At 37.8% G+C, this 27,107-nt stretch overlaps 1 protein-coding gene across 1 annotated transcript in view; it reads left to right on the top strand.

The window, feature by feature from the left end:
* SEC23A (SEC23 homolog A, COPII coat complex component) overlaps positions 1-27,107 on the top strand; it is a 46,366-nt gene that overhangs the window by 15,934 nt on the left and 3,325 nt on the right. Inside the window, exons 8-19 of the mRNA XM_032801918.2 lie at positions 2,254-2,412; positions 2,971-3,086; positions 5,824-5,947; positions 10,805-10,885; positions 12,168-12,257; positions 17,071-17,177; positions 18,260-18,413; positions 19,511-19,588; positions 20,658-20,819; positions 22,040-22,126; positions 23,167-23,322; positions 23,898-23,963. Of these exons, the coding sequence (XP_032657809.1) occupies positions 2,254-2,412; positions 2,971-3,086; positions 5,824-5,947; positions 10,805-10,885; positions 12,168-12,257; positions 17,071-17,177; positions 18,260-18,413; positions 19,511-19,588; positions 20,658-20,819; positions 22,040-22,126; positions 23,167-23,322; positions 23,898-23,963 (1,380 nt within the window). The remainder of the gene's footprint in view (positions 1-2,253; positions 2,413-2,970; positions 3,087-5,823; positions 5,948-10,804; positions 10,886-12,167; positions 12,258-17,070; positions 17,178-18,259; positions 18,414-19,510; positions 19,589-20,657; positions 20,820-22,039; positions 22,127-23,166; positions 23,323-23,897; positions 23,964-27,107) is intronic.

The following is a 27,107-nucleotide window of genomic DNA, read 5'->3' as shown; positions in this document are numbered from 1 at the left end:
TCTTGTGTTCAGACTGAGACAAACATGACATATCCTGAATTTTCCTCTATTTAATCTGAGTGCATGCTTCTCATTCTATTTTTATATTCAACACAATTACATTACTACTGTACTTTATGCTTGTTTAGTTGATGACTTTTTGCCTTCTTGTCTAGATTAAGGAAACTCCACTAATCTTTTATTACTATATTAACTTAATATTTATATTGTTCCCAAAAGTGTGCGGGGCACTCTACAAAGCAAGAATACCATTCCAGTCAAAGAGCTGTGAATCTGTATTGAAAGTGTATTGAGCAAAGAGGGAGAAGGAAAAGGGATGCAGCCCAAGATTTTTAAAAATGCATTTTTTCTTAGTTCTTGACTAATTTACCCAGTTATTTTTATTACCCTTTGTCTTTTAGTTGTTTAAATCATGCCTGTTTGCTTTGACTCTGCTACTTGTTAGAAATCTTATTTCTTTTTAATACCTATTTTTGTTCAGTTCTTCAGTGTTTTGTAATTTCTTAGCCATTTTCTTAATTTCTATTTTAATTGATTTTATTCCCTTCCTATTTTAACTCTTTCCCATTTTGATTTTTGTGACTTCTGTTTGCTTATAACTCTTTCCTATTTAACACTATTTTCTGCATTTTTTTACCCTTAGCCAGTAGTCTATTCTTCCCGTTCCCTTCTCTTTAAGAATTGTCCCTTTGCTTTGGATACTGAAAGCCAATGGTATTGTGACAGCATACTTGTCTTAGCTCCTTCTTTCAAGTCTCTAAATAGCGCAGCCTTCTCTACCTGTAATGTTACTTTGCAGCCTTTGTAGTCATATGTTCAGATGATGATATCAGTTAAAAGTAGTGAAGGCAGCTTGTCAAGATGCTGATGGTTCGCTGCTGAGCACGTGAAATCTTGCCTATGTTCTCCCCTATCCTTGTGCTCTTTCTGTGTTAATGGGATTTAATTTACATAATTTTACTTCCCTTTAAAGGTTGTGTTTCCTTACAGGAGTAACCTAGAAGGTTTCTTTATGATGTGTTTTTTTTCTCCACAACTAATCTCTACAGCATGGGAAGGGTCTCATTTTGGTTACGTTTAACTGAGATATTTCATGTGCATGCACATATTTGATGGGTTTTTTAAAAAGAACATAGCAGAAAGTTGAGTGAGCATGTTTTATATCCCAGCTTAGCTGAAAAAGATTTGGGGAACTGTTACTTTTTTGATATGATGAAAATCCATTTTTGAGATTATTCTTTTTTTGGCACCTCCCATGCCCAGGGTCCTTTTAACTTTTATTGTTCCTCATTATGTCATTAAAGATGTTTTGACACCAACTGGAACAAACTTTAATTTAAGGAAGTGATTTCAGTACTAGTGAAAATTGCCAGGTTGGTTGCTCTGATGATGAAAGTCCTCTGTTTAGCTATAGAAGAGGTGGAGTTTGGGCAACAAACTGCAAGCTTCCAGGATGGTCCACCTCTCGGGAGGAGAAACTCGTTCAGTCTCCATACCCATTCAGTTCTCTGCAGAGAGTGCCAGCATGACTGCCAGTTGTGTGGTGAACACCTCTCGATTAGAAACTAGCTACTTGTTTTCTAGCCACTAGTTTCACAGAGGCACAAAAGTCAACTGAAAAAAACATTCTGTTTAGAACAATTCTGCCAATATCTAATATTTGCCCCTCTCTTGTATTTTTATCTCCCAAGACACTTGCATGGAAACAAGATGTTTTGTACGAAGATTCCATTTGTTTCTGCAGTTTATTGTCCATATTACATCATCATTTTGTGATGACAACCATTTCAGTAACAAGTTGATGTAATGGCACGAAGAGGAGGTTGTGAATTCAGAATAAGGAAGCAGATAAAATCTTGAAAGTAAAGATAGTTCTCCCCCCCCGCCCCATTCAGATATTCCTAGTAATAACTAGTAGGGAAGGGGAAATGCCCAAAACACCATGAACCAGATCCTCAATTTGTGTAAATTATCTTAGCTCAGTTGAAGTCAGTAGAGTGGTGACCCTCAGAGGATCAGACCTCAGATATATGTAGAACTGTCTTAAAAGTTAAAAACACTAGTTTTAGTGAGGCAGGAATGGTATTTTAAGTTAAACTACTACTCAGAATTTTGAAAAAGAAGTTCTAATTGTTTACTTTAGTCCAGCAATACAATAGACACAAATTCATAGTTGTTTCCTCTATTAATATTATGTAGTAACTGTTTATAGCAAAAAGAGTTGTTCTCTGAGATTTTCTTTCTGTCCTACAGTGTACTTTCCCTAACACTGGTGCACATATATTGATGTTCATTGGAGGACCAGGCACTCAAGGACCTGGGATGGTTGTAGGGGATGAACTGAAGTTACCTATAAGATCATGGCACGACATTGAAAAAGACAATGCCAATTACGTTAAAAAGGCTACTAAGGTAAGACTTAACAATATATGGGGAAGAGCAATGTAAATTTTTTTTATTTGACAGATAATTAGAATAAGACATCTGATATTCCTATATGAATAAAGTGATATAGAACCTACAAACATTTTTGTTGTTGTTGAATGTTCCTTGAATAAGTACATATCTTCAAAATTTCATAAGGATTTTCAGCACATTAATTGAGAACCTGATTCAACTCCAACTGAAGTTACTGGGAGTGTTTCCATTGACTTCAGTAGGAGTTGGATCAGGGCCTTAATGCACCGTGATCTAGAATGGTAGCATTGATTTTTAAGTAGACTGCCTCCTTGATCAACCTATCACAAATTACCTTTTAAACTGGCTAGGAAAAGCAGGAAATAGTCATAAAAAATTCTAGACCTTTCTCACCTAGTTTTTACTTCTCAAAAAAAAGATCTTTTAGCCAATGTTAGAGTATAATATGGATACAATTTAATTTAGCTGTTGTACAAGAATTATTAGAGCTTCTGTTTTAAGTATGATGAGTTCAGTTTGCATATTATAAATGCATTTTAATCTTGTATTTAGCATTTTGAAGCTCTGGCTAATCGTGCTGCTACAAATGGTCATGTTATTGACATATATGCATGTGCACTAGATCAAACTGGTCTTCTGGAGATGAAGTGCTGTCCCAACTATACTGGGTATGTGTCTAATTTGTTTAAAGTAGTGTATGAAGGTGCACTTTCTTTTTAAAGTGTTTAAAATATAGTGCTCATTACTTTACAAAGAATACTAATGGCTTTGTTTTCGTTCCGAACGATAGAAGAAAAAATCACGACTCCATGTCTGTATACTGTGATTGTGGGTAGTTTGCATATAGACCCAAATTATTGTGAGCCTGAGAAGAATTTACCACCATAATTTTGGGTTTAATTATGAGGGTGTTTATTATTATTTTTAACATTAAACATTTGGGGCTTAAATAGTGTGAATGTCTTTTTAAAATATTTATCCTATGTACTGTTGCCAAATAATCTATTTTTCATTTCCGTATATGTATCTTGAGCTTCAGTAATGCTCAGGCACACAACTTTTTCACAGTGATCTTTTATTTCTTTTACATTTTTGTTCTTCCTTTTGTCCTTTGATTGAGGGGAAAACGTTATTTCTCTAGATGTCATTTTTTTGAATGTCTTGAATCTCTTCAAGATTTATAACTTGGTGCATGATGTACTGTGTATAGTGTGTTTTTGACCTCCCTGAAAACATTCTCTTTACTATTGATGTTGTGTTGGGTAATAAAGTAAGATTTTTCAGAACAATGTGTTATATTTTGTATTTATTCTAGTCCAACTTCCTCTCATTTCACTCTGATGAAACTACTTTCATCAAGGATTCAAACAGCCCTCATCTTGGCCACATCTTCAGTTCTTTACTCCTTCCTTATCATCCTTGACCTCTCTACTGCCTTCTACTGTGGGTCATCCCTACTTGAGTGTCTTGCCTTCCTTCACCTTTCATATTACTGCACACTCCTGATTCTTCTCCTTCTCTAGCTGCTCTGAGTGGTTGGTGGAGGGAGGGTGGAGAAGGAGTGGGCTGTTGTCTTCCTTCTTTTCCCGCTGCCCATGGGGATATCACAGAGATCTGTCCTTGGCGCCTTCATCTTCTTGCTTACCCTTTCTCTGGACAGTCTGATTCACTCATGCAGATTTCAGCTACAGTCTCTGTGTTGATGACTCTCAAATTCTTCACTCCTGACTTGTCTCCATTCAGTCATATCTCTGACATCTCCTCGATGACGTCACCAGTAAAGTTTACCATGGCCAAAACAAATACTGATCTTTCTGGTGAAACTCTCTGCTCTCCCCCATTCTGTCTCACTATTGACACCACCTTCACCCTTTCTGTTACTCAAGGCAATAGCATGGAGTTAATCTATCTGCACTGCCTCTCACATGTCCAAATCCTGCCACTTCTTGCTGCACAACTTTTCTAAGATCCACCTTTTCAGTCCTGACAGCTAAAATTCCCTCAGGCTTTCATAATTTCCCATATTGATTACTGTAACCTCTTGCTTTGTGGCCTCCTGGACTCTCATGTTACCTACCCCTCTACAGTTAGTACAAAATTCTGTTGCTAAGATTATTTTCCATGCCTTAATGTGATCATGTCAACCCCTCTTTGAATCCCACTACTAGCTCTTGTTCCTCTGTCACATCAAGTTCAAGCTTCTTGTACTTGGAGTCAAGGTGCTATGTAACTCTGCCCCATCCTCTGTCTCTTTCTGCAATGCCCCATCCCACACTGGCCTCTCCACCAATACCAGCCTTGACATCCTGTTTGTCTACTTGTCTCACTGTCTGCTGCTGTGTTGCCTGCTAGGCATAGGGTTGTTCTTTCTGAGCTGGTCCCCATAGTTGTTTTCTTCATATTTAAATAACTCCTGAAGACCCACTTCTACTGTCATGGCTATCAGAAATTAGTTAATTAATAAAGGGAAAGTTGGAGGGCAGAACTTAACACAAAACTTGTTATCAAACATTATAAAACATGGATGCCTTATATTTTGACACTGTGAGCACTACTGGGGATCAACGTTGTGTTTTTATGCTCATTCCTTAAACGGTATTCAGATAGATTTAAAAGTACTTCACTGTTTAGTATGAGTAATTGCACTGCAATCTGTAATCACAGTAATTTCATCATTGAGCACTGCTGAGCTAACACACAAAATGTGTTTTATGAGAATAGATTCAGGTTTGAAATAACTATCTGACAGAGGCAAAATTATATGGGAAAGTATCAGAATATTAGGATAAGTTAATCAACCAATGTATCTCTGTAAGGCAGGGTTAAAAACTAGCTGTAATGATAAACTTCAGTGCAGTGTTTTCTCCAGTTGAAGCTTTTGTTTTGTATTAAGGACCTGATGACCTTGACATGCTGATCTTGTAAGAAACTTGTTTACAAAGTTCCCCGTTGTGCTTTATGATGAGATAATTGAAAGTAGCCCCTGTTAAGGTGATTTTGAAAAAAATGTTTGAGTGTTTCAGAATGAACTGTTTTTACTTTGAACTCTGAAGATATATCTACACTGCAGTTAGACACCCGCAGCAGGCCCGTGGGCTCAGGCTGTGGGGCTGTTTAATTGTAGTATAGACTTCCCAGCTTGGGCTGGAGCCCAGGCTCTTGCACCCTCAGGGAAGTCTACAGTACAATTAAACAGCTCCGCAACCCAAGCCCCCGAGCCCAAGTCAGCTGGCACAGGCCAGCCATAGGTGTCTAATTTCAGTGAAGATATATTCTTTGGTAGTTCTTTGAGAGGTAAGTTAAGTATATCCTGTTTGCTAAATGAATGCATAATAAGTAGTCCAGATGCTTTTAAGTTGTATTTCTGTGTGTTTTATCTTGGTATTTTTTTGGTCTTTCATCCAGAGGCTACATGGTAATGGGAGACTCTTTCAATACATCCTTATTCAAACAAACCTTTCAGAGAGTATTTACCAAAGATATGCAAGGGCAGTTTAAAATGGGATTCGGTGGCACTTTAGAAATAAAGGTAAGAGTCAAAACTTAATATGAATATTATTAGGGTCTGGTGTTGTATTCTCTCCTTCCACTTCCCCTTAGGTACCACTGCAGATGTGGTCAGACTTAAACTCATGCATAAGTGAGAAATTCAGAAGTTCTGACATATCAATTCTAGTGTTGTTTTTGCATTGCTTGTAGTAGCAGTTCAGTAACCTTTCATTTTAAACCTTTATTTTTAGGGATTTATTACTTTACCATAAAAATAAGGTCGTGAGGCAAGAGTGTTTGGGATCCTGTTTCTCTTATTTTGTCAAAACTATCCTTAATCCCACATACCTGCTAATCAGCTGAGGCTACGCGTATCCAGCACAACATGCCTCCTTGGGGGCTACAGTGTGTGGGCAGGCATGGTAGTTAGCCCTCCTAGCACATTTTAAGCATTAAAGAGAGATCCTTTTCTGTTGCTAGCACTGGGGTAAAAGGCTTTCTATATTCTTTCTTCCCAGCCTTCCTCCCGCTATTGCACCTATACAGTAGAGGCTAGGATCCAATGAAAAGTAGAATCTGTATCCTAAATTCAGATATATACATGGATAAATGTCTTGAGAGATTTTGTTATATAGCAGAAGAAACAAAATAATATACTAGGTACGCTAATGTGAGGAAGCGTGAAGCAAATTTTAACTAATGTGAAAACTAATGTGGTCTGCTGTAGTGGGAATTCAAAAGGTCAGATGATTGTTTGGTACCTTTCAGTGCTCGTTTGTCCCCTCCTTTGTGTATGGCTCAGAAACCTGGGAGCAACTGTGACTAGGGAGAGTTCCTGGTAGCATGCCTTCAACAGAGGTGTCCTGCCAGGGCCAAGAGTTGGTGTGGAGATACAAGGGCCATCGTTGTACATGCACGCTGGCCTCCTACAGATCCTCAAGAGTCAATTGTGGGATCCCAGGGCTTTTTCTTGTGGCGGGGGGGGGGGACCTGCCCCATCAGGAAAATGATGAGGTTCTCATGGGCAGGTCCAGTCAGAGGAGGAACCAGGAGGACCATTTGGCCTGGGCCTCAAGCTCAAAGAGGGCCTCAAATTTAGACTTGTGTTAATTTTTTGGCATTTGATAAGTTTCGCAACTTATTTTTATGTGCATTGCTATCGGACCAAAATGTGACACACACTCTCAGCTTAGATCTGCAAATTTAAGCAAAGAAGAGATTTGATTTGGTAAAAGACATAACTTTTTTGTTAACTGATACAGATTTTATCATTAAAGAATTAAAAATGTTCATAAATATTAATAAAAGTATAATATAATATAGTTATATTATCGATAAATATTAATACAAATATAATATATGATCAATATAATAATATATCGGTTCTGAGGGCACAAGATTAGACCGTGATGAACGTGTCCCCTCAGATCAGGTGATTATATAAACAAACCATGACTAGTGGCTGGTGCTGGATCAAGTGCGTGTTGAAAGATAGACAATTGTTACAATTCAGTGTTTATAGTTTTATGTCTAGTTGACTAAGGCATTATTTATGTGTGAGAATTCCTCATTATTATCTTCATATGGTAGCTAATAGATGTGACTGTTGGTTGGTTGAGCCTTAGCTTGGTAGCTTGGCCATCGTCATTGGCTTTCGTAGTCTGTAGGCCCAGATTCAAGAAGGAGATGTGCCAACAGTAACAGATGCAGAAGAGCCTGTGTACGATCAAGAAACTCAACAGCAACAGGAAGATGTAGATTTTACGCAGCAAGAGCAATTCATGAGTACTACAGGTTTGACTGTGACTGACACTGGAATTATTGACAAGAGCAATGCTGCCCAAATACAATCTTTTCTTCAAATTAATTGTTTTGAAATTTCAAGTAACATTCCACAAGATGCTGATAATCATGCTTTCCCTACTTGTCTGCTGATAACTCTTCCAAATGGTGAGATGTGCACAAGAGACTGGTTATGCTGGAATATGGAAAAACAATCTCTGTACTAGCAGCACAAAGAGTCCTGTGGCACCTTATAGACTAACTGACGTTTTGGAGCATGAGCTTTTGTGGGTGAATACCCACTTCGTCGGATGCAGGACTGTGCACCCCGCTTCATTTTGGACAAAAGTGCTGCAAATGCATTAATTCTCTCTGATCAATCAGGATGGAGCATCAACAGAGGTCGGAGGAGGTTGAAAGACCGAATATCATCACATGAGAGTTTAACATCACAGAAAGAAAACTACGTTACATGGAAATCAGCCAGTCGAGCAGCACCAACTGAAAGTTCAATTGAGAATTTACTCTTGACTGAACTCTGTACAGAAACTAATAACTGGAAAGAACTTCTTGAGCGCATCCTGAACGTCATCCTCTTTCTTTCTGAGCGATGATTGGCTTTCTTTGGTTCCAATATTGGTGATCGTGCAAATGGAAACTTTCTAGGAATAGTTGAGCTCCTCAGCAAATACGACCCACTTTTATCAGAGTACGTAAATAGTGTTCGAGAATCACAAGAGAGTCAAAAGCGCATGCAAGTCCATTATCTCTCTACATGCAGACAGAACGAGTTTATTGAGCTATGTGGGTCAGCCATACGAACAACAATTCTTGATGAGATTCGAAATGCCAAATATTTTTAAATCATTCTTGATTTCACTGCTGATTGTTCTCACAGGGAACAGATTACTATGGTTATTCAGTATGTTAAGATTGTAGATAGCTCAAAATTTTCAGTTGAAGAAAGGTTTATTTTGTTTGATGATTTCACAAGAAAAACTGGAAAAGAAATTGCTGCTTGAGTACTAGCAATTCTAGAAGGTTTTAAGTTAGATTTTCAAGTCTGCATTGGTCAAGCCTGTGACAATGGATCTAATATGGCTGGGAAGTACAAAGGTGTACACGCAGTTCTGCTTGAGCATAATTCAAACTATATTTTCTCCAGTTGTGGAAACTGCACACTAAACCTTGTAGGTGTTGACTGTGCTGACTCATGCAAGGAGGCAATTACTTACTTTGGAACTGTTCAGCAAATGTACAATCTCATCAGTAGCAGTCTGCAAAGGTGGGAAATTCTGAAGCAATATCTTCCTGTTTCACTGCATGGGATATCCAAAACTAGATGATCTGCGTGGATTGATGGTTGTCAACCAGTTGCACAGCATCTGAATTCAGTGAGAAAGACTTGAAATGAGCTTGAATCTCTGTCTCATTGCTCAAGCTCGAACTGAACTTCAGTCTATTCAGAAGCACATGTCCACATTTGAATGCATTCTGATGTCGTCTTTGTGAATGAAGCTATTTATAATGATCCACCAAACTAATCTGGTAATTGAAGCACGCAATGCTACACTTGATGTTGAGCGGGATAACATTGAAAGTCTTATCAATGACATTCAGCTGATTCGTGAGCAATGGGATGTGATCCTGACTGAATCCAAATTAGTAGCAGAGAATTTTGGCATTTCATCTGACTTCTCCACCGATCACAGTTTAGCTACTGAATCCGATGTCGAGCAGCATTACAGGGTCAATGTCTTCCTTGTCACCATCGACTCTATTCAGTCAGGTCTTACACGTTGATTTGAGTCACAGTGACTAATTTGTACCCTTTTTGGGTTTCATTGGCAGTTCAGCAGACTGAGTAATGAAGATCTACTTTTTGCAGCTGAACAATTTCAGCAATAGCATAACAAAGAAATCTCAAAAGATCTCAGTGACGAGGTCATTGTAGTCAAACAAATATATTCCATGAACTTTAAATTGGATTGCAAGTCAAAGGAATTGCTTTAAGAAATACTCGAACTTGGACTCTCTGGGATGTTTCCTAATATCACAATTGCATTGTGTATTTTTGTCAGTTTGCCTGTATCAGTGGCTTCAAGTGAACACACCTTCAACGTGTTGAAGCAGGTAAAGAACTATCACTGTTCAGCTATGGGACAAGAGCGTTTGAATGGGCTCTATGCTTAATATCAACTGTGACATTGCACAAAAGCTAGATTTTCCCTCAATAATTAGTACATTTGCACAGAAAAAGGCTAGAAAAGCATTTGTTAAATAAAAAAATATTCAAATTATATCTCTCTTTTTTTGGTGCCTTATTTTGTTTTCATGTATCGTCATTTTCTGTTTTTATTATGGCTAGGAGCCTCAAAAGCTGGAAGTGGCCTAGGCCTCTCTGAACCTCTGAGAGGGCCTGCTCCTGGGTATTTCCTTTCCCAAAACCCCCCTCAGGAGGGTTTTATTACTGGAAGTAATGATCTGGCCTTCTAGCTTTGTACATACTTAGCTATGAATTTGGCTGAAGAAACTGGCAAGGATAAATAGGGAAACTCAACTCTTTCAGGACACCATTGTACAGTGCAACTGTATTAGAATCATTTAAATTATTAGATGTTGCTTTTAGCAAAGCATGTTTAGGAGATAAAGAATAGTAATATGATATTTGTACAATCATATGGCCCATCTGACAGCCCCTCATCTGAGCCTCATATCATGAATATTTTAATGATTGTATCTTCAGTAGAAAATGCCTTTAGTTGTGTGATGTAGACATCACCCATAATGTGCTTTCTGGGGCACTCAGAGTCTAAGTAGTAGCAGGTGTTCTTTATATGCTATAATTCATAAACAATACAATTTCAGACTTAGAAGACTACACATGTAGTAGAGTTCACTCTTTAGACTTAGGCATGTTTGCAACAGCAGTTGGCTTTGCTTGCTGAAAGAATTATAAATGTACTGAACATCCTATGTATTTATAACCTCTTTTAAAGGTGTGGATGAAACACTGAATGCCTAGTTAAAAGAAAAATAAATGTTATTTTATTGGTGTTGAATGTATGAGTAAACATAGCTCAGTATGTGACCTGTTTTTCTTTTTAATATAAAGACCTCAAGAGAAATCAAGATTTCAGGAGCTATTGGACCCTGTGTCTCTCTCAATTCCAAAGGACCTTGTGTGTCAGAAAATGTAAGTACGTTTGTCGTAAGTGAGTGCAATTTTGAATTGCCAGAAAATAAGACCTAGGTTTTCTGGATTTGTAAAAAAATGTACTGGTACTACTTAATTATTGGATCAAAGCCCCTGTATAAATCGTTATCAGCATTTTAAAATTTGTTCATGGACAGTTTTTCTGATATGCTCCTGACTCACGCCTCAAGGCCCTCAGTCATCAGAGGGCTATATACAGAGTCTGGTGAATTTAGGTGGTTAGTTTTTTTTAAATATATTGGATGTATTTTAATTCTCTGGTTTTGGATGGACACCAACAGTGAGGTAGTTTTTTCACTATGTTCTCTGCTCTCTCATAAGACCACAATACTGTGAAGCCCTACATCCTGTGACCCATTTATGTTGTATCATGACGTTGCATCAATATGTGATAGTCTATCAATATGATATAATGTAAAAACACACAAAAACATGCACCGCCCAACTACAAATACACCTCTACTTCGATATAACGTGACCCAGTATAACATGAATTCAGATATAACGTGGTAAAGCAGTGCTCCGGGTGGCGGGGCTGCGCACTCCGGTGGATCAAAGCAAGTTCGCTATAACATGGTTTCACCTATAACGTGGTAAGATTTTTTTGGCTCCCAAGGTAGAGGTATATAGCAAAAATAAGTATTAAACCAGTGACGAGGAATTCAACATTTAGGAAGTTTGATAAGTATCCAGTATGTAGGAGTTTATTTCACCCAATGGTAGCTTCTATCTAGCCCCAAGAACCTCCCTTGCATAATCACCATCTCTCTCCTAAGCCAACCTTGTTCCCATACAGTTATACCTCTGGCCTCTTTCTTCAGGGAAGTTTGGTAGCCTGTTACCTCTATCTGACTTTCCTGCTGCCACCTTTGTGATGGAGGGATACCACCTTCTTTTTCCCTTTCCATTCCCTTCCTGTGATGTCTATCCTTCCATACTCTCTCTGTGCCATCTTGGGAGTGTCCCTTATTGCCTTCCCTGTGGATTTGTTTTCATTTCTTCTGCCCCCAACTGTGCCTGTTCGTCTGCTCTTTCTGAGGGAACTGGCCTGCAGCTGCTGCTCATGTTGGCAGCCTCTCTGCCTCTAGAAGCCAGCAGAAGGAGCCTTGAGGATCCATAACAGAGAGGAAATAGTGGAAACAGTGACCTATAGTGATCAAATGCAAGAAGTGCAGCATTTTTTAATTGCTCTATAGGTATATTAGTGAACAACAACAAAATATTCCTGTTTTAAAAATTATTCTATATAATTTATTTACAGGAGATAGGAACTGGAGGTACATGTCAATGGAAGATCTGTGGCCTTAATCCCAATACAACTCTTGCGCTGTATTTTGAGGTGGTCAATCAGGTAAGAGAAGTTTCACTCCATTTTAATAAACTCAAAACACAGTAGTTTTATTTTTATGTAAATCTTGAATACTGTATTTTATTTTTACTACTCCCTCAACCATTCCCACACAATCTATTACCATCCTCAGTCAAGTTGAGTTGACTTTGTTTATAAATGATACATTACGTACACTAGCAGCGATCCATTTACTGAATGACAGATATCAGAAGGTAGAAAAACAAATAAGTGTTTATTAGTTGTAAAGTGTTTACTTTTATTTATATATATCTATAAATATATATATCTGTCTCTCTCTCTCTATAAACCTAGATAATTATAAGCTTCAATAAACAGATACTCTGGTGATGAGAGAAGAATTGGTATACTGTAGTTGGAGGAAAAATTGGATAGTTACATTGTACATTGCTTCTAACCAGATATATGAATATGCAGCTTTACATTGTTGTGCATTTTTCTTTAAATTAGTAAAAACAAAACAAAACAAAAATAAAAACAAAACACCTAAACAAATCTCTGATCTTTATAAATATTTTCGCAATTTTTCAGATTATTGTAAACATTCTTTAATATGCATTGTTGGATTGAATTAAGCAGTCCCATGTTTTGATTTTCCAGTATATTTGTGAACAGAAACCAGAGTGGTACTTCCTGGAATAAATTGCTGATATTTTAGGTTTGTTTCTCTCTTTAGGTGAAGGCAAAGGGTTCTGCTCCAGATAAATAAAGACTTATTTCAATTTGCAAAGAAATCTATTCTGTACCTCCTGAGAAGAGAGAGAAAAAATAATTCATTATTTTTTTTAGTAGGCAAAAGTACAATGTTCTCTTTAAAATCCTTAGTAATATTGACTCAAAATACGCATATGTAACAAACAGCAATTGTAAGAGCTCTACATTACCAAATAGATGTTGAGAGGTTGGAAAATAATGTAGTTCTTTAATAGTAACTGAATGTATTTTTCTGTACTGTATTTCTGTTTTAAAATATGGATTGTTTTGGTTGTCAAATTGAATGTTATAGATCAGATGTTAAAATGTAGGCACCTCCAATTGTGCACATCCATTTATATGTGCCTGACATAAACAAATACTTGATGTATGCATATAAATCAGGGATTTATGTACATAAATTGGCCAACTACTTGCTATCTGCATGAGCAAACATCTGATTTACATGTATAAATTAGATGTACACAAATGGCTACCCGCACATAACTGAAAATGTGGTCCTGTGTATGAAATTCTACTATCAAACTGCTGGTTATTCTTTCAGTCTAGATAGGGGTTTTAAAAATCTATGTTTGTTATTCCTGAAGCATATTTAAATTGCTAATTATTGGAACTGTTATGGATTAACTGGAAATGCTTGACACTTGAAGAAAACGAAAGTTTTATTCTGTTCATCTCGGAAGAGGGAGGAGGCTGTTTCCTCAAGCCATTGTGGCAAAGATTTCAGACATGACAATCTGTATCTTGCACCCAGATATTAATAGGAGAGAACAGAGATGCAAAATAAGTTCTGAGCAAGACTTGTAGCAATCCTCATTTTTAAAACTAAGATTAATTCAAATGAGAAGGTATGAAAATCTTTTAGATTCAATAAGTGGTTATAAGCATTGGAAGAATAGATATGACAGACAGCTTTTGTGAAATAAAAACTGAAACGAGACCTGCTCAGTGATTGATGATTTACATTCACTTTAGATTTACTTATTAAAGTTCCTGTGGACCTAAATTTTTTTACACTCTTGCAAAAAGTGCCAGTGTCCTACATAATTATTAGAATAATTACATTCTGCCCACTTACTCTCCCTGCATTAGCAGATGGATGCATATTCTTCCCTTCTTGTCTGAAACTGTGGTGTAATATTGCTTTTGTTATTGAACAGCTTCATCATTATACCTCATTTTTTGCTGCATTTCAGTGGTAGGTGAAATGTTTCATGTATAGTTGGTAAAGCACTTGGGATCCTTCAACATGAAAGGGGTCACATAAATAAAATGTTAAGCCTATGTTTTTAAAATTAGGATGATATCTGCCTTCATTAAGATGAATTAGATATAATTTGCCTTCCTCTTTGTGAATTTTCACTAGACAGCGACCCCCAAGAAATTTATAGTATGTTAGAGATGTATCATATGCTTCACTTACATTTAACAAGGTTGTCTTCTATTTATGGTTTACTTCTATTTCTGTTAGGTTTGTACTGCCATTCGTTTGAGAAATCCTAATTTGTAGAAAAAGGCAAACTGCTATTTTTTCCCCTTCAGTTGCAGAGTATGATGTTTTCAGTGTATTTCCCCCATTTCTTGTTGTTTAATCTATATAAACTAATATCTGGTATGCTACGTTCTTTTGTACAGTTGAGTTGAAACATAGATTTAACCCAGATGTTTGGAGCACTGATCATATTGCATTCCTTTTCTACTGAAATATGATTGTCACAAAAAGTTTCATAGAAACAATAAGGAGTTTAACATATCAGTAGATATTGTGATATGGGGAAAGTTAACATAAAATCAGCATTAGCCAGTGATCATTCTATACATGCTTGTATATAATCTTTTGTAAATCATATCTATTGTTTTGCGATTTAACAATTGCTAACATAGTTTTAAAAGTTAACCTTACACAGAAGAGTGTGTAAAATGACAATTTAATAAACTCAGCAAAGAATCCTGTGGCACCTTATAGACTAACAGACGTTTTGTAGCATGAGCTTTTGTGGGTGAAGTGGGTATTCACCCACGAAAACTCATGCTACAAAACATCTGTTAGTCTATAAGGTGCCACAGGATTCTTTGCTGCTTTTACAGATCCAGACTAACACAGCTACCCCTCTGACATTTAATAAACTAACACTTCTCAGTATCCACTTAATGTCAGGCATATTTTGAAAACTAAAGTGATGGATACTTGTTTCAGAGGTATGAGTCATACTTTACTAGTTATATGCAGTGGTGGTGTTGCTGTATTGATCCCAGGATATTAGAGACACAAGGTGGGAGAGGTAATATCTTTTATTGGATCAATTTCTCTTGGTGAGAGAGAGACAAGCTTTCAAGCTTACAGAAATCTGTATCTCACTCAGTTATATACTGTACTGTGACTCTACTAATCTGGGCTTTGAAATTTTAGTTTGCATCAGAATTCCAGTTTCTGTGACATTGTGTTGTAAATTATTGTTAAGCATTTTAACTACTTCTGGTTTAAGGGACAATGACAAATAATTGTACATCGTTTGTTATTTTATTATCAGTTGTTTTTAATCTTTAAAAATAGAATTGCTTTAATTCTTTTAAACCTCGCAATAACATACCCCGCCATAATGCGAAATCGCATATAACGCGATCATAGGTTGGCTCCCCTTTAAGGCATAATACCAATGGTCCCCAACACCATGGCAGGGGAGAGAAGCTGCGGCCCCGCACCTGCTGGGGACAGAGAACTCCGAGGCTGCGGGCGCCAGTGCTCTCTTTCCCCGGCAGGTGCGGGGCCACGGCTCCTCTTGAAGCCAGAGAGAAGCCACGGCCCCACACCTGCTGGGGACAGAGAGCACCGGCGCCCGCAGCCTCGGAGTTCTCTGTCCCCGGCAGGCGGGGGGCCGCGGCTCCTCTCCCCTGCTGGGCACTAGGGGCACTAGGCGGCGCACATCAGTGCACGGCATTGGGGACCACAGACTTAAACTGACCGGCTTGAAACCCTGCTATGCCGCGACCCCGCATTTATCGTGATGGAATTTTTTGGATTCCAAACTTCGCGTTATAGCGGGGTTTCGCTGTACCATTAAGAAATTACTCATATCAGACATTGATTCACCATATTATGCTTTACAATGGTAACATTTACAAGCAACACTAAAGTTACTTCCTTATATCTTTCAGGAATGCAAATATTTGGGTAGTTTAACTAGTTTCAAAATAATATTGAACTTAATATTTTACAATAGTTTCCTCTCAGGAAATTAAGGAGGAAATCTTCAGTATTGCCAACTCCAAGTGTTAAAAAACAAAATTATGAGCCATATCCCCAAAAATTGTGAGATTAGCTAAAAATTATGAATTAAAAATGTTTTGGGTTCTTTGAGTTTGCCATTTGGTTTTTGAGCCTTTACGGTGCAATTGGGTCACATTTTTTCAGCATTTCACAGTACACATGAAGTTTAGAACCTTTTTTTCATAATGATAGCTGAGACTTTCATGTAATCACACAAACCTGGAACCTGTGACTTTAAGTAGAACCACCCAATATTGTGACACTTGCAATAAAATCGTGAGTTGACAATACATCCTCTTTCCAGATCTTTCCCCCAGCTCGCACCTACGTTAGGTGAAGTGAATTAGTCCTATCACTATACACCAAAAGCTATCAAGTATACAAAATGAACAAAAAGGAAAAAAGCATACTGTGTTTTCTCTAATGTCTTTCCATTACAGTAATCTTGGGTGTTGTTGGTAGGTTTAAAAACAATTATACAGAAATTGGATTTTTCAAATCAACAGTGTCTCTTTAAAACCTTGCAGCTGGTATGATGATTTTTTGTAATGTAGGACTTTCTCCATTAGATTACTGTAATTTTAAAGTTAGACAAATTTTGGACTTAAATATATAGCTCAAGATTGACAGTGAGTTTTACTGGCTTACATTTTTTATCCACTAGACATTTGCTGAGCATATTAGAGTTATTAAAATAGCTTCTTTCATATAATTTCTAATTTCAGAATGGATTTTGGCAGTGATAGGAATCCTAATATGATGATTATACTACAGAATCTTAGTGAGATTTTGTTAATTTTTTTTTAAACACAGCACAATGCTCCAATTCCTCAAGGTGGACGTGGTGCAATCCAGTTTGTGACTCAGTACCAGCATTCAAGTGGACAGAGACGTATCAGAGTAACCACAGTTGCCAGAAAGTAAGCTTTAATTATGATGAATTAATTTAGCAGTAGTGTGATACACATCTGTTGCATTTCAAATAGAATTATTCAGTTATTTAACCAATTGAGTGCTTTTGGATGTACAGTGCACATGGCAAGGACTGTGCCTCTGACACTATGTATGTCTTCTGGATGAAGAGCTATAAGGCATCCGATTTCCAAGAAGTTGCAGGGCTGAATGGAAGTGACCCAAATCCTTGTAGATGAAGCAAGAATCTCTGGGCAAAATTCTATGGCCTGTGTTTTGCAGGTGGTCAGACTAGATGATCATAATGGTCCCTTATGATCTAAAAATCTATGAATGTTAGATCTGTCAAAAGGTCATTATATACAATTGCTCCACCATTACCAAAACCCTCACGTGCAGTTTCATAGGCTCAATTAGCGTCGCAATTAGTTTGCATAGAAAATGGAGGTTAGACATTAAGAAGGCTTGTTTGCAACACTGAGTGATGTTTTCTTTAGTATTGGGCAGACTATTGCATGTTTAATTTCGTTGTAGATTCCCCTTAACAAAGGAGGTGTTGGCAGTCACTGTTAGCATGAGTCCCAGGTTGACTTACACTTATTACATTATATTTAATTAACAGCTTCTCAGTACTCAGAACAGACATTGTATGCATACAGTACACTCGTTCCTCACAATCTGCAAGGGCCCAAAATTAGGGCACAGAATGACACACAGACCCAGAATGAGAGGCACAGGGCAATTATTATTTTAGGAATCAGAATGTGTGATTAATTTTCAATTTAACATTTTCTGTAACCTTCCTTTCGTAATTCAGCATTTTTGATGTAAATGACTTATAATAATAGTGACATTACATTATGTTTTTGTGGGTGGAGCTGCATTTTGATTCAAAATTAGGAGAATTCTGAAGAGGAGCGGCAATTGGGAAGTAAAGAGTCCACCTGAACTAAGATCTTGGAATTCCAACATGGGCTTGTCTGTTATGAAATTGCTACAGCTAGGCTATTTACCTTAATTTTAATAGAATATCCTGAGTCTGGATGTTTTTCCTTTAGATATGGTAAAAATGATTGCTTTTCTTTTACAGCTGGGCAGATGCTCAGACACAGATCCAAAACATCGCTGCTTCTTTTGACCAAGAGGCAGCTGCCATTCTTATGGCCAGATTGGCAGTTTATAGGGCAGAGACAGAAGAAGGACCTGATGTACTTAGGTGGCTGGACAGACAGCTGATACGACTGGTAAGAAGACCATACTAAAAGTGTTAAATCAGGTTTTTCTCTCCAAGTTTACATTGTTAAAGTAATTCATATGTCCAGTGGTAATCTGTAAATGCTATATACAGAGAGACTGAATACTTCACCACCACCACCACCAAGAATGCATCGCTAATGAAAATTTCCTATTAATTAAAGTAGTTATGATTTTAGTTAGTATAGTATAGTTAGATTTTTAGATAGTATGTGTTCAACTCTCAGCACAGAGTCACTGCTCTGAAGCAGCCAAGTGTCAAGAAGTTTAAAATAAGATTAAAGATCTGGCTCTGGGGGGTGGAGAGAGAGAAAAAAAATATGCATTTTATCCTAATTTTGCAACCGAGAAAGTTGAAGTGTAGCTTACCACAGTTAGGATGGACACAGAAGATATGAAAAGAAATTGATTACACTTGGGGAGTATATTGAGAAGTGTATATGCTTAAATACAGTCTGTATCTTCAGTGGCTAAGGTGGCTGTGGATGCAGCCAGCTGAAACTCCCCTTCTTTCGCCTCCCTCCTCCCAATTGGTTTCTCATGGATTGTCTAAATGCCTGTGTACTAGTTAAACTACATCTAGATAAGTTGCAAAAAGCTATTTCTAGCTTCACTAACTCCTTATGCAAGCACCAAATAAATGCATCCTTAGAGAAGTCCTTTGCCAAAGTTAAAATGTGTGGTAATTTTCTAAGCTGTCTGTTAGTAATGCCCGTCTTACTGTACTGTGACTGGAGAGGGTGAAATATTTTCAGCGAGTACTTTATTCAGTGTTCTATTAAGTTTGCCTCCCACATGTAAGTGATATTTATTTACAACTGTTGTAATGATTTTTTTCTGGGAACATTTAATTTTGTAATTCCTCTTTGGGGATTTAAAAAAACAACTCCACAGCCCAACATGGAAGGAAATTATTACTTGCCAAGAAGAGCGTTTGTATCATGTTTCATCCTGGACCACATTTGTACAGTAAAGGAAACTTGAGGAAGGAAAAAATATTGATTATAAAAATGAAATATTTGAAAATAGAATAGTGGCATAAACAAAGCTGCCATACTAATTTAGATTCATTTTTCTTTTCCTTCAGTGTCAGAAATTTGGAGAATATCACAAAGATGATCCAGGCTCCTTCAGATTTTCAGAAACCTTCTCACTTTATCCACAGGTGAGTATAAAGAAGGTGTTAAAGGTAAAGAGTAAATAATTAGGGGAAAAGCATGGATTTAGGAGGTGGTGGAGGGGATAGGACATTGGATTGGGACTCATAATCAGAAGACCTGGGTTCTCTTCCCAGCTCAGCCACTAACTTGCTGTATGACCTTGGGCAAGTCACTTCACCTTTCTGTCTCTTTTTCCCTTCCCACCCTCTTTCTTCTTGTCTGTTTAGGGCTCTTCTGGGCATGGACTGTTTCTTATAATGTGTTTATACAGTGCCTAGCATAATAGAGGGCTGTTCTTAGATGAGGCCTGTATGTACTATCGTAATACAAATAATAATATTAAATAGATTTTGGGGACAGCTATTTAAAAAAAGAAATTCACTGATATTTTAAATTTCATGCTATACAGGATTGCTCTGGTGATGTCTTTCATTTACTATTTAAAAATATTAAATTGATGAGAGGAAACATTTCTCTGACATTTTGTTAGTTTAATGCAGTTGAGCTTAAAAGGAATTGTTCATTTAGTAAATAACCATTTCCAGAGCACTGTTAAACCCTATTGCATCTGGACTTTCCCTTGATCTCAAAGCACTTTCAGTGTAAACTGGCTGTGCTGAAGAAATATTGGTCCAGCTATAAAAGGGTTTGGGCTTTCCAGGTCCAAACTTTTAAAAGGTCCAAATTTGCAGTTGATTATAACTATATTCCTTCTCATAGTAAAACTGCTCTTTGCCCAGTTTCTGTGTTTAAAACATAGTACACTAACTCCTAAAAACTGTACAGTTAATTTACACATGCTATTTCTGTAAAGATTATAACAGTATAGAATATTCTGTGTTAGGTATAAATATAGGGGAGAGAAGAGATGTTAAACTCTCCTTTTAGTGTCTACCCATTTTGAGAGTGACCTTATTTTATTTTCATAGAAAAGTGCAATGTTAAATTATTTGAAATGCAGTTTTGTGAGTAGTACATTTCTAATGTTGCATTACCCAGTAGTGTGATAATCTTATTGGAAACAGATTTTTCCAATTTTATTTGTCCAACCCTGTTGGACTTTTTGTTTTGCAGTTTATGTTTCACTTAAGGAGATCCCCTTTCTTGCAAGTCTTTAACAACAGCCCTGATGAGAGTTCATACTATCGACATCATTTCATGCGTCAAGATCTAACCCAGTCACTTATCATGATTCAACCAATCCTCTATGCCTACTCTTTCAATGGACCTCCAGAGGTATGACCATATTTAATTCAACTGTAGGGCAAAAGTGCACTAGATGTGGGATTTTGTATTCATGGCCATGTTGCAGATATTTGTGTAGGTATTAAAACAACGTTATGCATCATCGCCTGTGAAAGTGTAAGATTGTGTGTGTGTAATATATTTTATATAAAACAGAAAATTGTGAGCAAGGCAGTTATGTGAACAATGAGATCTGATTGTTGCACAATAGCCTTGAGAGCATAACTCACTTTTTTGTATGATGTCATTCCAAACCAAGACACATGGGATGAAATTCTGGCCCCTTTCAAGTCAAATGGGAGTTTTGCCTTTGATTCCAATGATATCAGGATTTTCCCCATGCTGTAAACCTATTTTTAACACTAGGTTTTACTTTTTAATAGGTGTGAAGGGATTTTACACAATTACTAGGAAAAACAAAGCTTCAAGGCTGGGGAGGAGAAGGGTTCAAAGGGGGAAATTGCCCAGGCGCTCAGGTAGCGGAGGTGGCCGGGAGCCCCGGGCTTTTTTAAATCGCTCAAGCGGGCTGCAGGGCTTCTATGCTTGCGGGGTGGTACTGGCAGTGGTGAAGGCAGCCGGGCAGGCATGTGGAAGCCGTGGCCATGCTGGAAGAGCGTGCCCAGCAGCACAGCCAGCAGCTTGCTGGGCTGCAGCAGCACAGGTGCAGCACTTCCCAAATGTGAGGCAGACCGTGTCTGCGGCTTGTGTGTGTGTGTATACCAGCCGTCGCATGTAGTAGCTCTGTGCCCATGTGGTAAGGCCGGGCCAGCAGCAGCGTGGGGCCTGGCTCCAGCGCACCCTGCACGAACCAAACCTCAGCCATTCCTTTCTAGGGGGCTCATTGACTATTCTGCCCTGGGGCCCGGAATTGCTGTTGGCGGGCCTGGTGACATGGTATTGATAAAATGGAGTGTTTGAAAGACAAGGCAAAGGCACAGTGATGAAAGAATTCTCCCAGCTCTTGACTTCTGTATTTACTTTTTTATATAACATGTTCATGAAATATTGTGTATTTAAATCAAACAGTCTAATTTTAAAATGAAATTATGAGAGTTACAGCTGTGTAATTTTGAGAAGTAACGATGCAGAACTAGTAGTAATTTTAAAGAAAAGCATTTCCTAAAAGTTGGTGATCTGTTCAAAGAGGCTTGTAAAATACTTGGATTACTCTGTTCTGCATATTCAACTGAATTTTTTTCCCTTTATCTTAGCCTGTTCTTCTTGATAGCAGCAGCATTTTGCCAGATCGCATTCTTCTCATGGACACCTTTTTCCAGATCCTTATTTATCATGGAGAGGTAAGATCCAGTCATTCTTATGAATACATCCTGCTCATTGTAGAAATGTTCTGTTACCAAACTAAGGCTCTAATTCTGCAAGCATTTACTACAACTGTGTGTACATGAGTAGAACCCAATAGAACTACTTTCATGCATAAAATTAAACATGTTTGTAAACGTTTGGAGAATTATGGCCTAATTTGATTTAATATAGTGGCATCTGGTATTATTTGCTATTTCCGTTATAAATGCTGTTTTTCAAGGGGGGGCTAAAGTTTATTTTCTTCCACACACCTAACGCTAAAACTTGTCCTGCATGATATCAGCATGCTCAATTTTTATGTAGAACAGCTGGGGTAGCGGCGGCAGGGCTCGGGTGGGGATTTAAAGGGCCCGGGGCTCCGGCCACTGTGAGGAGCCCTAGGCCCTTTAAATCCCCCCTGGAGCTCCGGCAGCGGGGCTCGGGCGGCGCTTTAAAGGGCCCAGGCCTCCCTGCAGGGGCCAGAGCTCCGGGACCTTTAAATCCCTGCCCGAGCCCGGCTGCCAGAGCTCCAGCAGTGGTTTAAGGGGCCCGGGACTCCCTGCAGTGGCTGGAGCCCTGGGCCCTTTAAATCACTGCTGCAGAAGCCGGTTCATTCAAGCATGGCGTACCGGCTTACTTTCACCTCTGCCTGAGAGACAAAAGTGGGGAAAAGTATGGGCAAGGACAGTGGCTACACAAGTAAAAGATTATATTACCTGCTTTTGTTACATACACATTTTGTTAGCTCTTGTGTTTAGAGAGTCAATTTTGTAAGTTAATAGGTATTAGTAGTTGGAGGGAGCAAAGTCTAGCAAGAGGGCAAGAATGGTGGAGTAGAGGTGAGCATTGGAACATTCCCCTCTGAAAGTCCTATTTATATCAACTGTATTGTGAGAATGGATGACTGTCTTTTTGTTCTGTTGTTTGTACAGCACTTTGCACAGTAGTATCCTGGTCCATGACTGGGGATCCCCGGCACGATGATAATACAAATGATGATGATGATGATATGCTTTTTAAATTTTTTATTCTCTAGACCATAGCTCAGTGGCGCAAGTCAGGCTACCAAGACATGCCAGAATATGAAAATTTCCGACATCTTTTACAAGCTCCAATAGATGATGCCCAGGAAATTCTCCATTCCAGATTCCCAATGCCCCGATACATTGATACAGAACATGGAGGAAGCCAGGTACAGTGAACTGTGTACATAGGTTTAAGAAATGAGGTATCATTAATGTCTAAATTAAAGATATTATAAACGTTCATTGAATTATTAAAACAGATTTAGTGGATAGATATATAAATGGTGACTTAGCAATGAGGAAGTTGAAATTCTGACAGAAATAAGTATATAGAAGTAATTTGTTACTTAATGTTTGAGTCCCCTTTTTAGACACTATTATTCTTGCATTAGTTTTTAGATTTTGAAACGTTTCTTAGTATTCTATTATTTACATTTATTTTACTAGGTTGTTTTTTTTTAATTAAATTTTCCACAATTTTGAAAAGTTGTCAACGTCTCAGATTATTTGTATGTTGTAGCTATGGAATCCAGGGATCTTTATATTTTGGTTCACATTTACCGTCATTTGGAGCTTACTCACTTTTCCCTGCAAAAACTTAACTTTACCAAAAAGAAAATACTACGAAAATGACAACCATGCATGTTTTGCTTCAGATAATCAAGGTTAAATTCTGTGGCTATAAGATTTCTTTTATTTTAAATGTAGTGATTTATTTCCCCTTTGGTTTATGTTTTCAAAGGCCCGCTTCCTGCTTTCTAAAGTCAATCCCTCTCAGACTCACAACAACATGTATGCCTGGGGACAGGTAAGCATACAAAACATTGTGCTAAGCTTATTTCATTGGTGAATATGCTTGAAGGAATATTTTTTTTCTATGTAAAGTTTCCCAGCTTTAGACACAGTGAAATATTAACTGCATACTGGCAGTAATGTCCACAGTTAATACAAAATGTGAAAAAATATAGTATTCATGGCTGCCACTTAAAACTATCATTGCTGCTTTATTTCCCCTGAAAAAAATTGGTCCAGTTTGCTGCTTGGAAATGTCTCTTAGGCTTGAGTTGAGATGTCTTCCCAAATCAAAGACTGTCTTCAAATTCTTTTCACTGTAAAGAATGAGAGGGCACTAATCCTTGGGCAAAGAATTTTTTTGCATCCAGAAAATCTGTGATTCATCTCAGCAATACAGTTCAGGAATTGATCACCAAAAAGTGCCAGAAAACTGTCCTATAAACTCCTAGACTCTGAGATTAAGGTTTAACAAGGGCGGGGCAGTGCACCCTATTTTATTGATACCTAGGTTTCCCCTGGTCCAGGCTGCCATTGAGTAACCAGGAAAATTAGCTTTTCAAGTCCTATCTCCAGGAAGAAAGCTTATTAAATATACAGAAATTCAGGAGGTAGGGCTACCTACAGCAATTCACTTTCCTGACTCTGGTGCTGCCATAACAGCTCTGCATCCAAATCTCCTACCCTCCCTTCCAGCTTTGAACTTCATAAAAGGAAAAGAAATATAACTGTGCATAAATGCTAAATTAGTGGCATTGTCAAATAAAAATGTACTGATGTTAGGTTTGTACACACTTCTGTTGTTGATACCAAAACAGTGGAAGCTTTTGCCAAGTAGTCTGATGAAGGGGATATTCAGTCTGAAACACTGGAGGAATATTTTGATATCTCATTAAATGTATAATGTAACCAAAACCAAACTTTGACCCAATTTAAAAACTAAGTAACTGTATTTCAGGCTGGACAAATTAGACTCTTCTTTATTTAGAAAGGAAAAGGCAAGCTTTCACTACCAATGTTATTGACAGAGACTCAGCTGAAAAGTAAAAATAGAATTTTTCACATTTCCATTGGCATTGTTTTATATAATTTCTGCATGAACTCCTGCAAGGTTAGCTTTCAGTAGCTTGTGCAAACAGACGTCAACCAAATAAAGTCATCCATTTATCACATGATATATACCATTTTTTGCAATTTTAAACTAAATTTTAAACTTAACTAATTTTGCTCTTAACCTTTCCCTGAGTTATTTGGGTTGTTTCATGTAATTCTGGCTGATGTCTGAATTGGTGAACATCACCAATAAAATTTGATATTCCACATTGCCCTGAAGAGGGCACTTGCACACCATTGAAACCATGTTTCAGGAGACAGTGAGTCATATAGTTTACCCTTTAATGTCATATTGTAAGTGAAGATTTTTCAGACTTTGGCCCTGTATGTGCATTTACTGTATTTAAAACATATTCAGAAAAAAAGAACTTAAAATTTCAATAGAGAGTTCCATTGTATTTACTTGAAAGTACATCTTCAAATTACTTTTTAAACTATTGTAATAATTTCATTTGAACTTGATACAAGATAATATTTAGTGCTTGTCACTGCTTTCAACTGTATTTTTTCTTTGGTGATGACTGGGCATTTTACAGTTTTTAAGAGAAAAAGCTGTTTACAATGTCTTAAGTCTCTAGTAATTCCAAACTTCTTGGCATCAATATGTCTGCCTGTGTTAAATTTAAATTTTGTATATGTTTGCATGCTACACTGCTAGGTTTTTAAATGAATAGAAATTATATCTTTGTTGGGCCTGTGCGAAAACAAAGCTAATTTTCATGTACTTCTCAGTTTCATATAGTGAAGCCTTGTTAGTTTTCTCATTGGTAAACTACAGAGCCCAGAATTCTCAGTATTCGATTTGTTGTTTACTGAACTACTCTCTAGATGGTCTTCAGCTACATTGGTGGCAAATTATTAGGTGATGTCGAACTCTCTTCCAGTGTAAAAATTGTGGAGTGGTGAGTCACACTCTGACTCCTCGATGACAGTCTATTTATAATCCTGTTACTGCTCCTTGCACAAGGAGAGTTGAATTCAGACTAAACTACTAAACCCGACTCTGCCACTGATCACTTCGCGGCTTCGGCCAGTTCTAAAAAAAAGTCTATTAATTTTGAGTGCCCTACTTTAGACACCTGTTTCCTGTTCATGAAAAGTGTCACGAACACCCATTCAGCTCACTGACTTTAGCTGGAGTTATGGATGTCTCTGAAATGAAGTCTTAGTTGTGTCAAGGTGGGCATGCAAAGACAGATACCCCAAAATAGTGAGCATGTTTGAAAATGTGGCCCTTAAACTCTGTGCTCTGTCTGTTTTCTTTATCTGTATTATTATTTGCATTTCTGCAGTGCTTAGGGGCCACAGCCTTGGACTAGGACCCCACTGTGCTAGGCACTGTGCAAACACAGAACAAAAAGATGGTCCCTGCTTCAAAGAGCTTACAGTTTGTAAGGAAAAATATAGTAGATGGACAGACAGATAGATGTGGGAGTACACGAAGACAGTATAGGTCAGCATGAGAGACCATGGTCTCAGCACAACCACAGCCTAACCATTGTCGAGTTTTTTGTAGTCATCACAGCAAAGGAGGGGTTTAAGGAGGGATTTGAGGGAGGACAATGAGGCAGATTTGCTGGTGTTTATGAGGTGCTCCTCCTGCTCCTCTGTAAAATGTGGATAATGACACTGACCTTCTTAAAAGAGGTCTTGTGAGCTTTAATTACATAATGTTTGCAGGGCTGCCAAGTCTGTTGTTTTTCTTTATATACTACAGGTTTTGGCCTTTTTACCTGGAACTTGAGTAATTTTCCCATTGTTTTCTAATGCTGGGCTCATTGCTTAGTATGGGCTGATCTGATATGAAATTAGAGAACCACTTGTGTGTGTTTTTAAAAGTAGCACTCACACTAAAATGTTGAAAATATACTGTTTCCTTGACTTCTTAGCTATCTAAGGCTCTCTCTCAAGTGAGTCCAAGCAAATATATCTCTTTAATATTGTCATAAACAGATAGCTAAGGGTTTATGTCTCTTTCACCTGGAAAGGGTTAACAAACAACACCTGACCAGAGGACCAATCAGGAAACAAGATACTTTCAAATCTC

The sequence above is a fragment of the Chelonoidis abingdonii genome, chromosome 4 (assembly GCF_003597395.2).
Source record: "Chelonoidis abingdonii isolate Lonesome George chromosome 4, CheloAbing_2.0, whole genome shotgun sequence".
Classification (NCBI taxonomy): Eukaryota; Metazoa; Chordata; order Testudines; family Testudinidae; genus Chelonoidis; species Chelonoidis abingdonii.
Note: the sequence above shows the minus strand (reverse complement) of the source record. Positions and strands in the feature narration are given on the sequence as shown.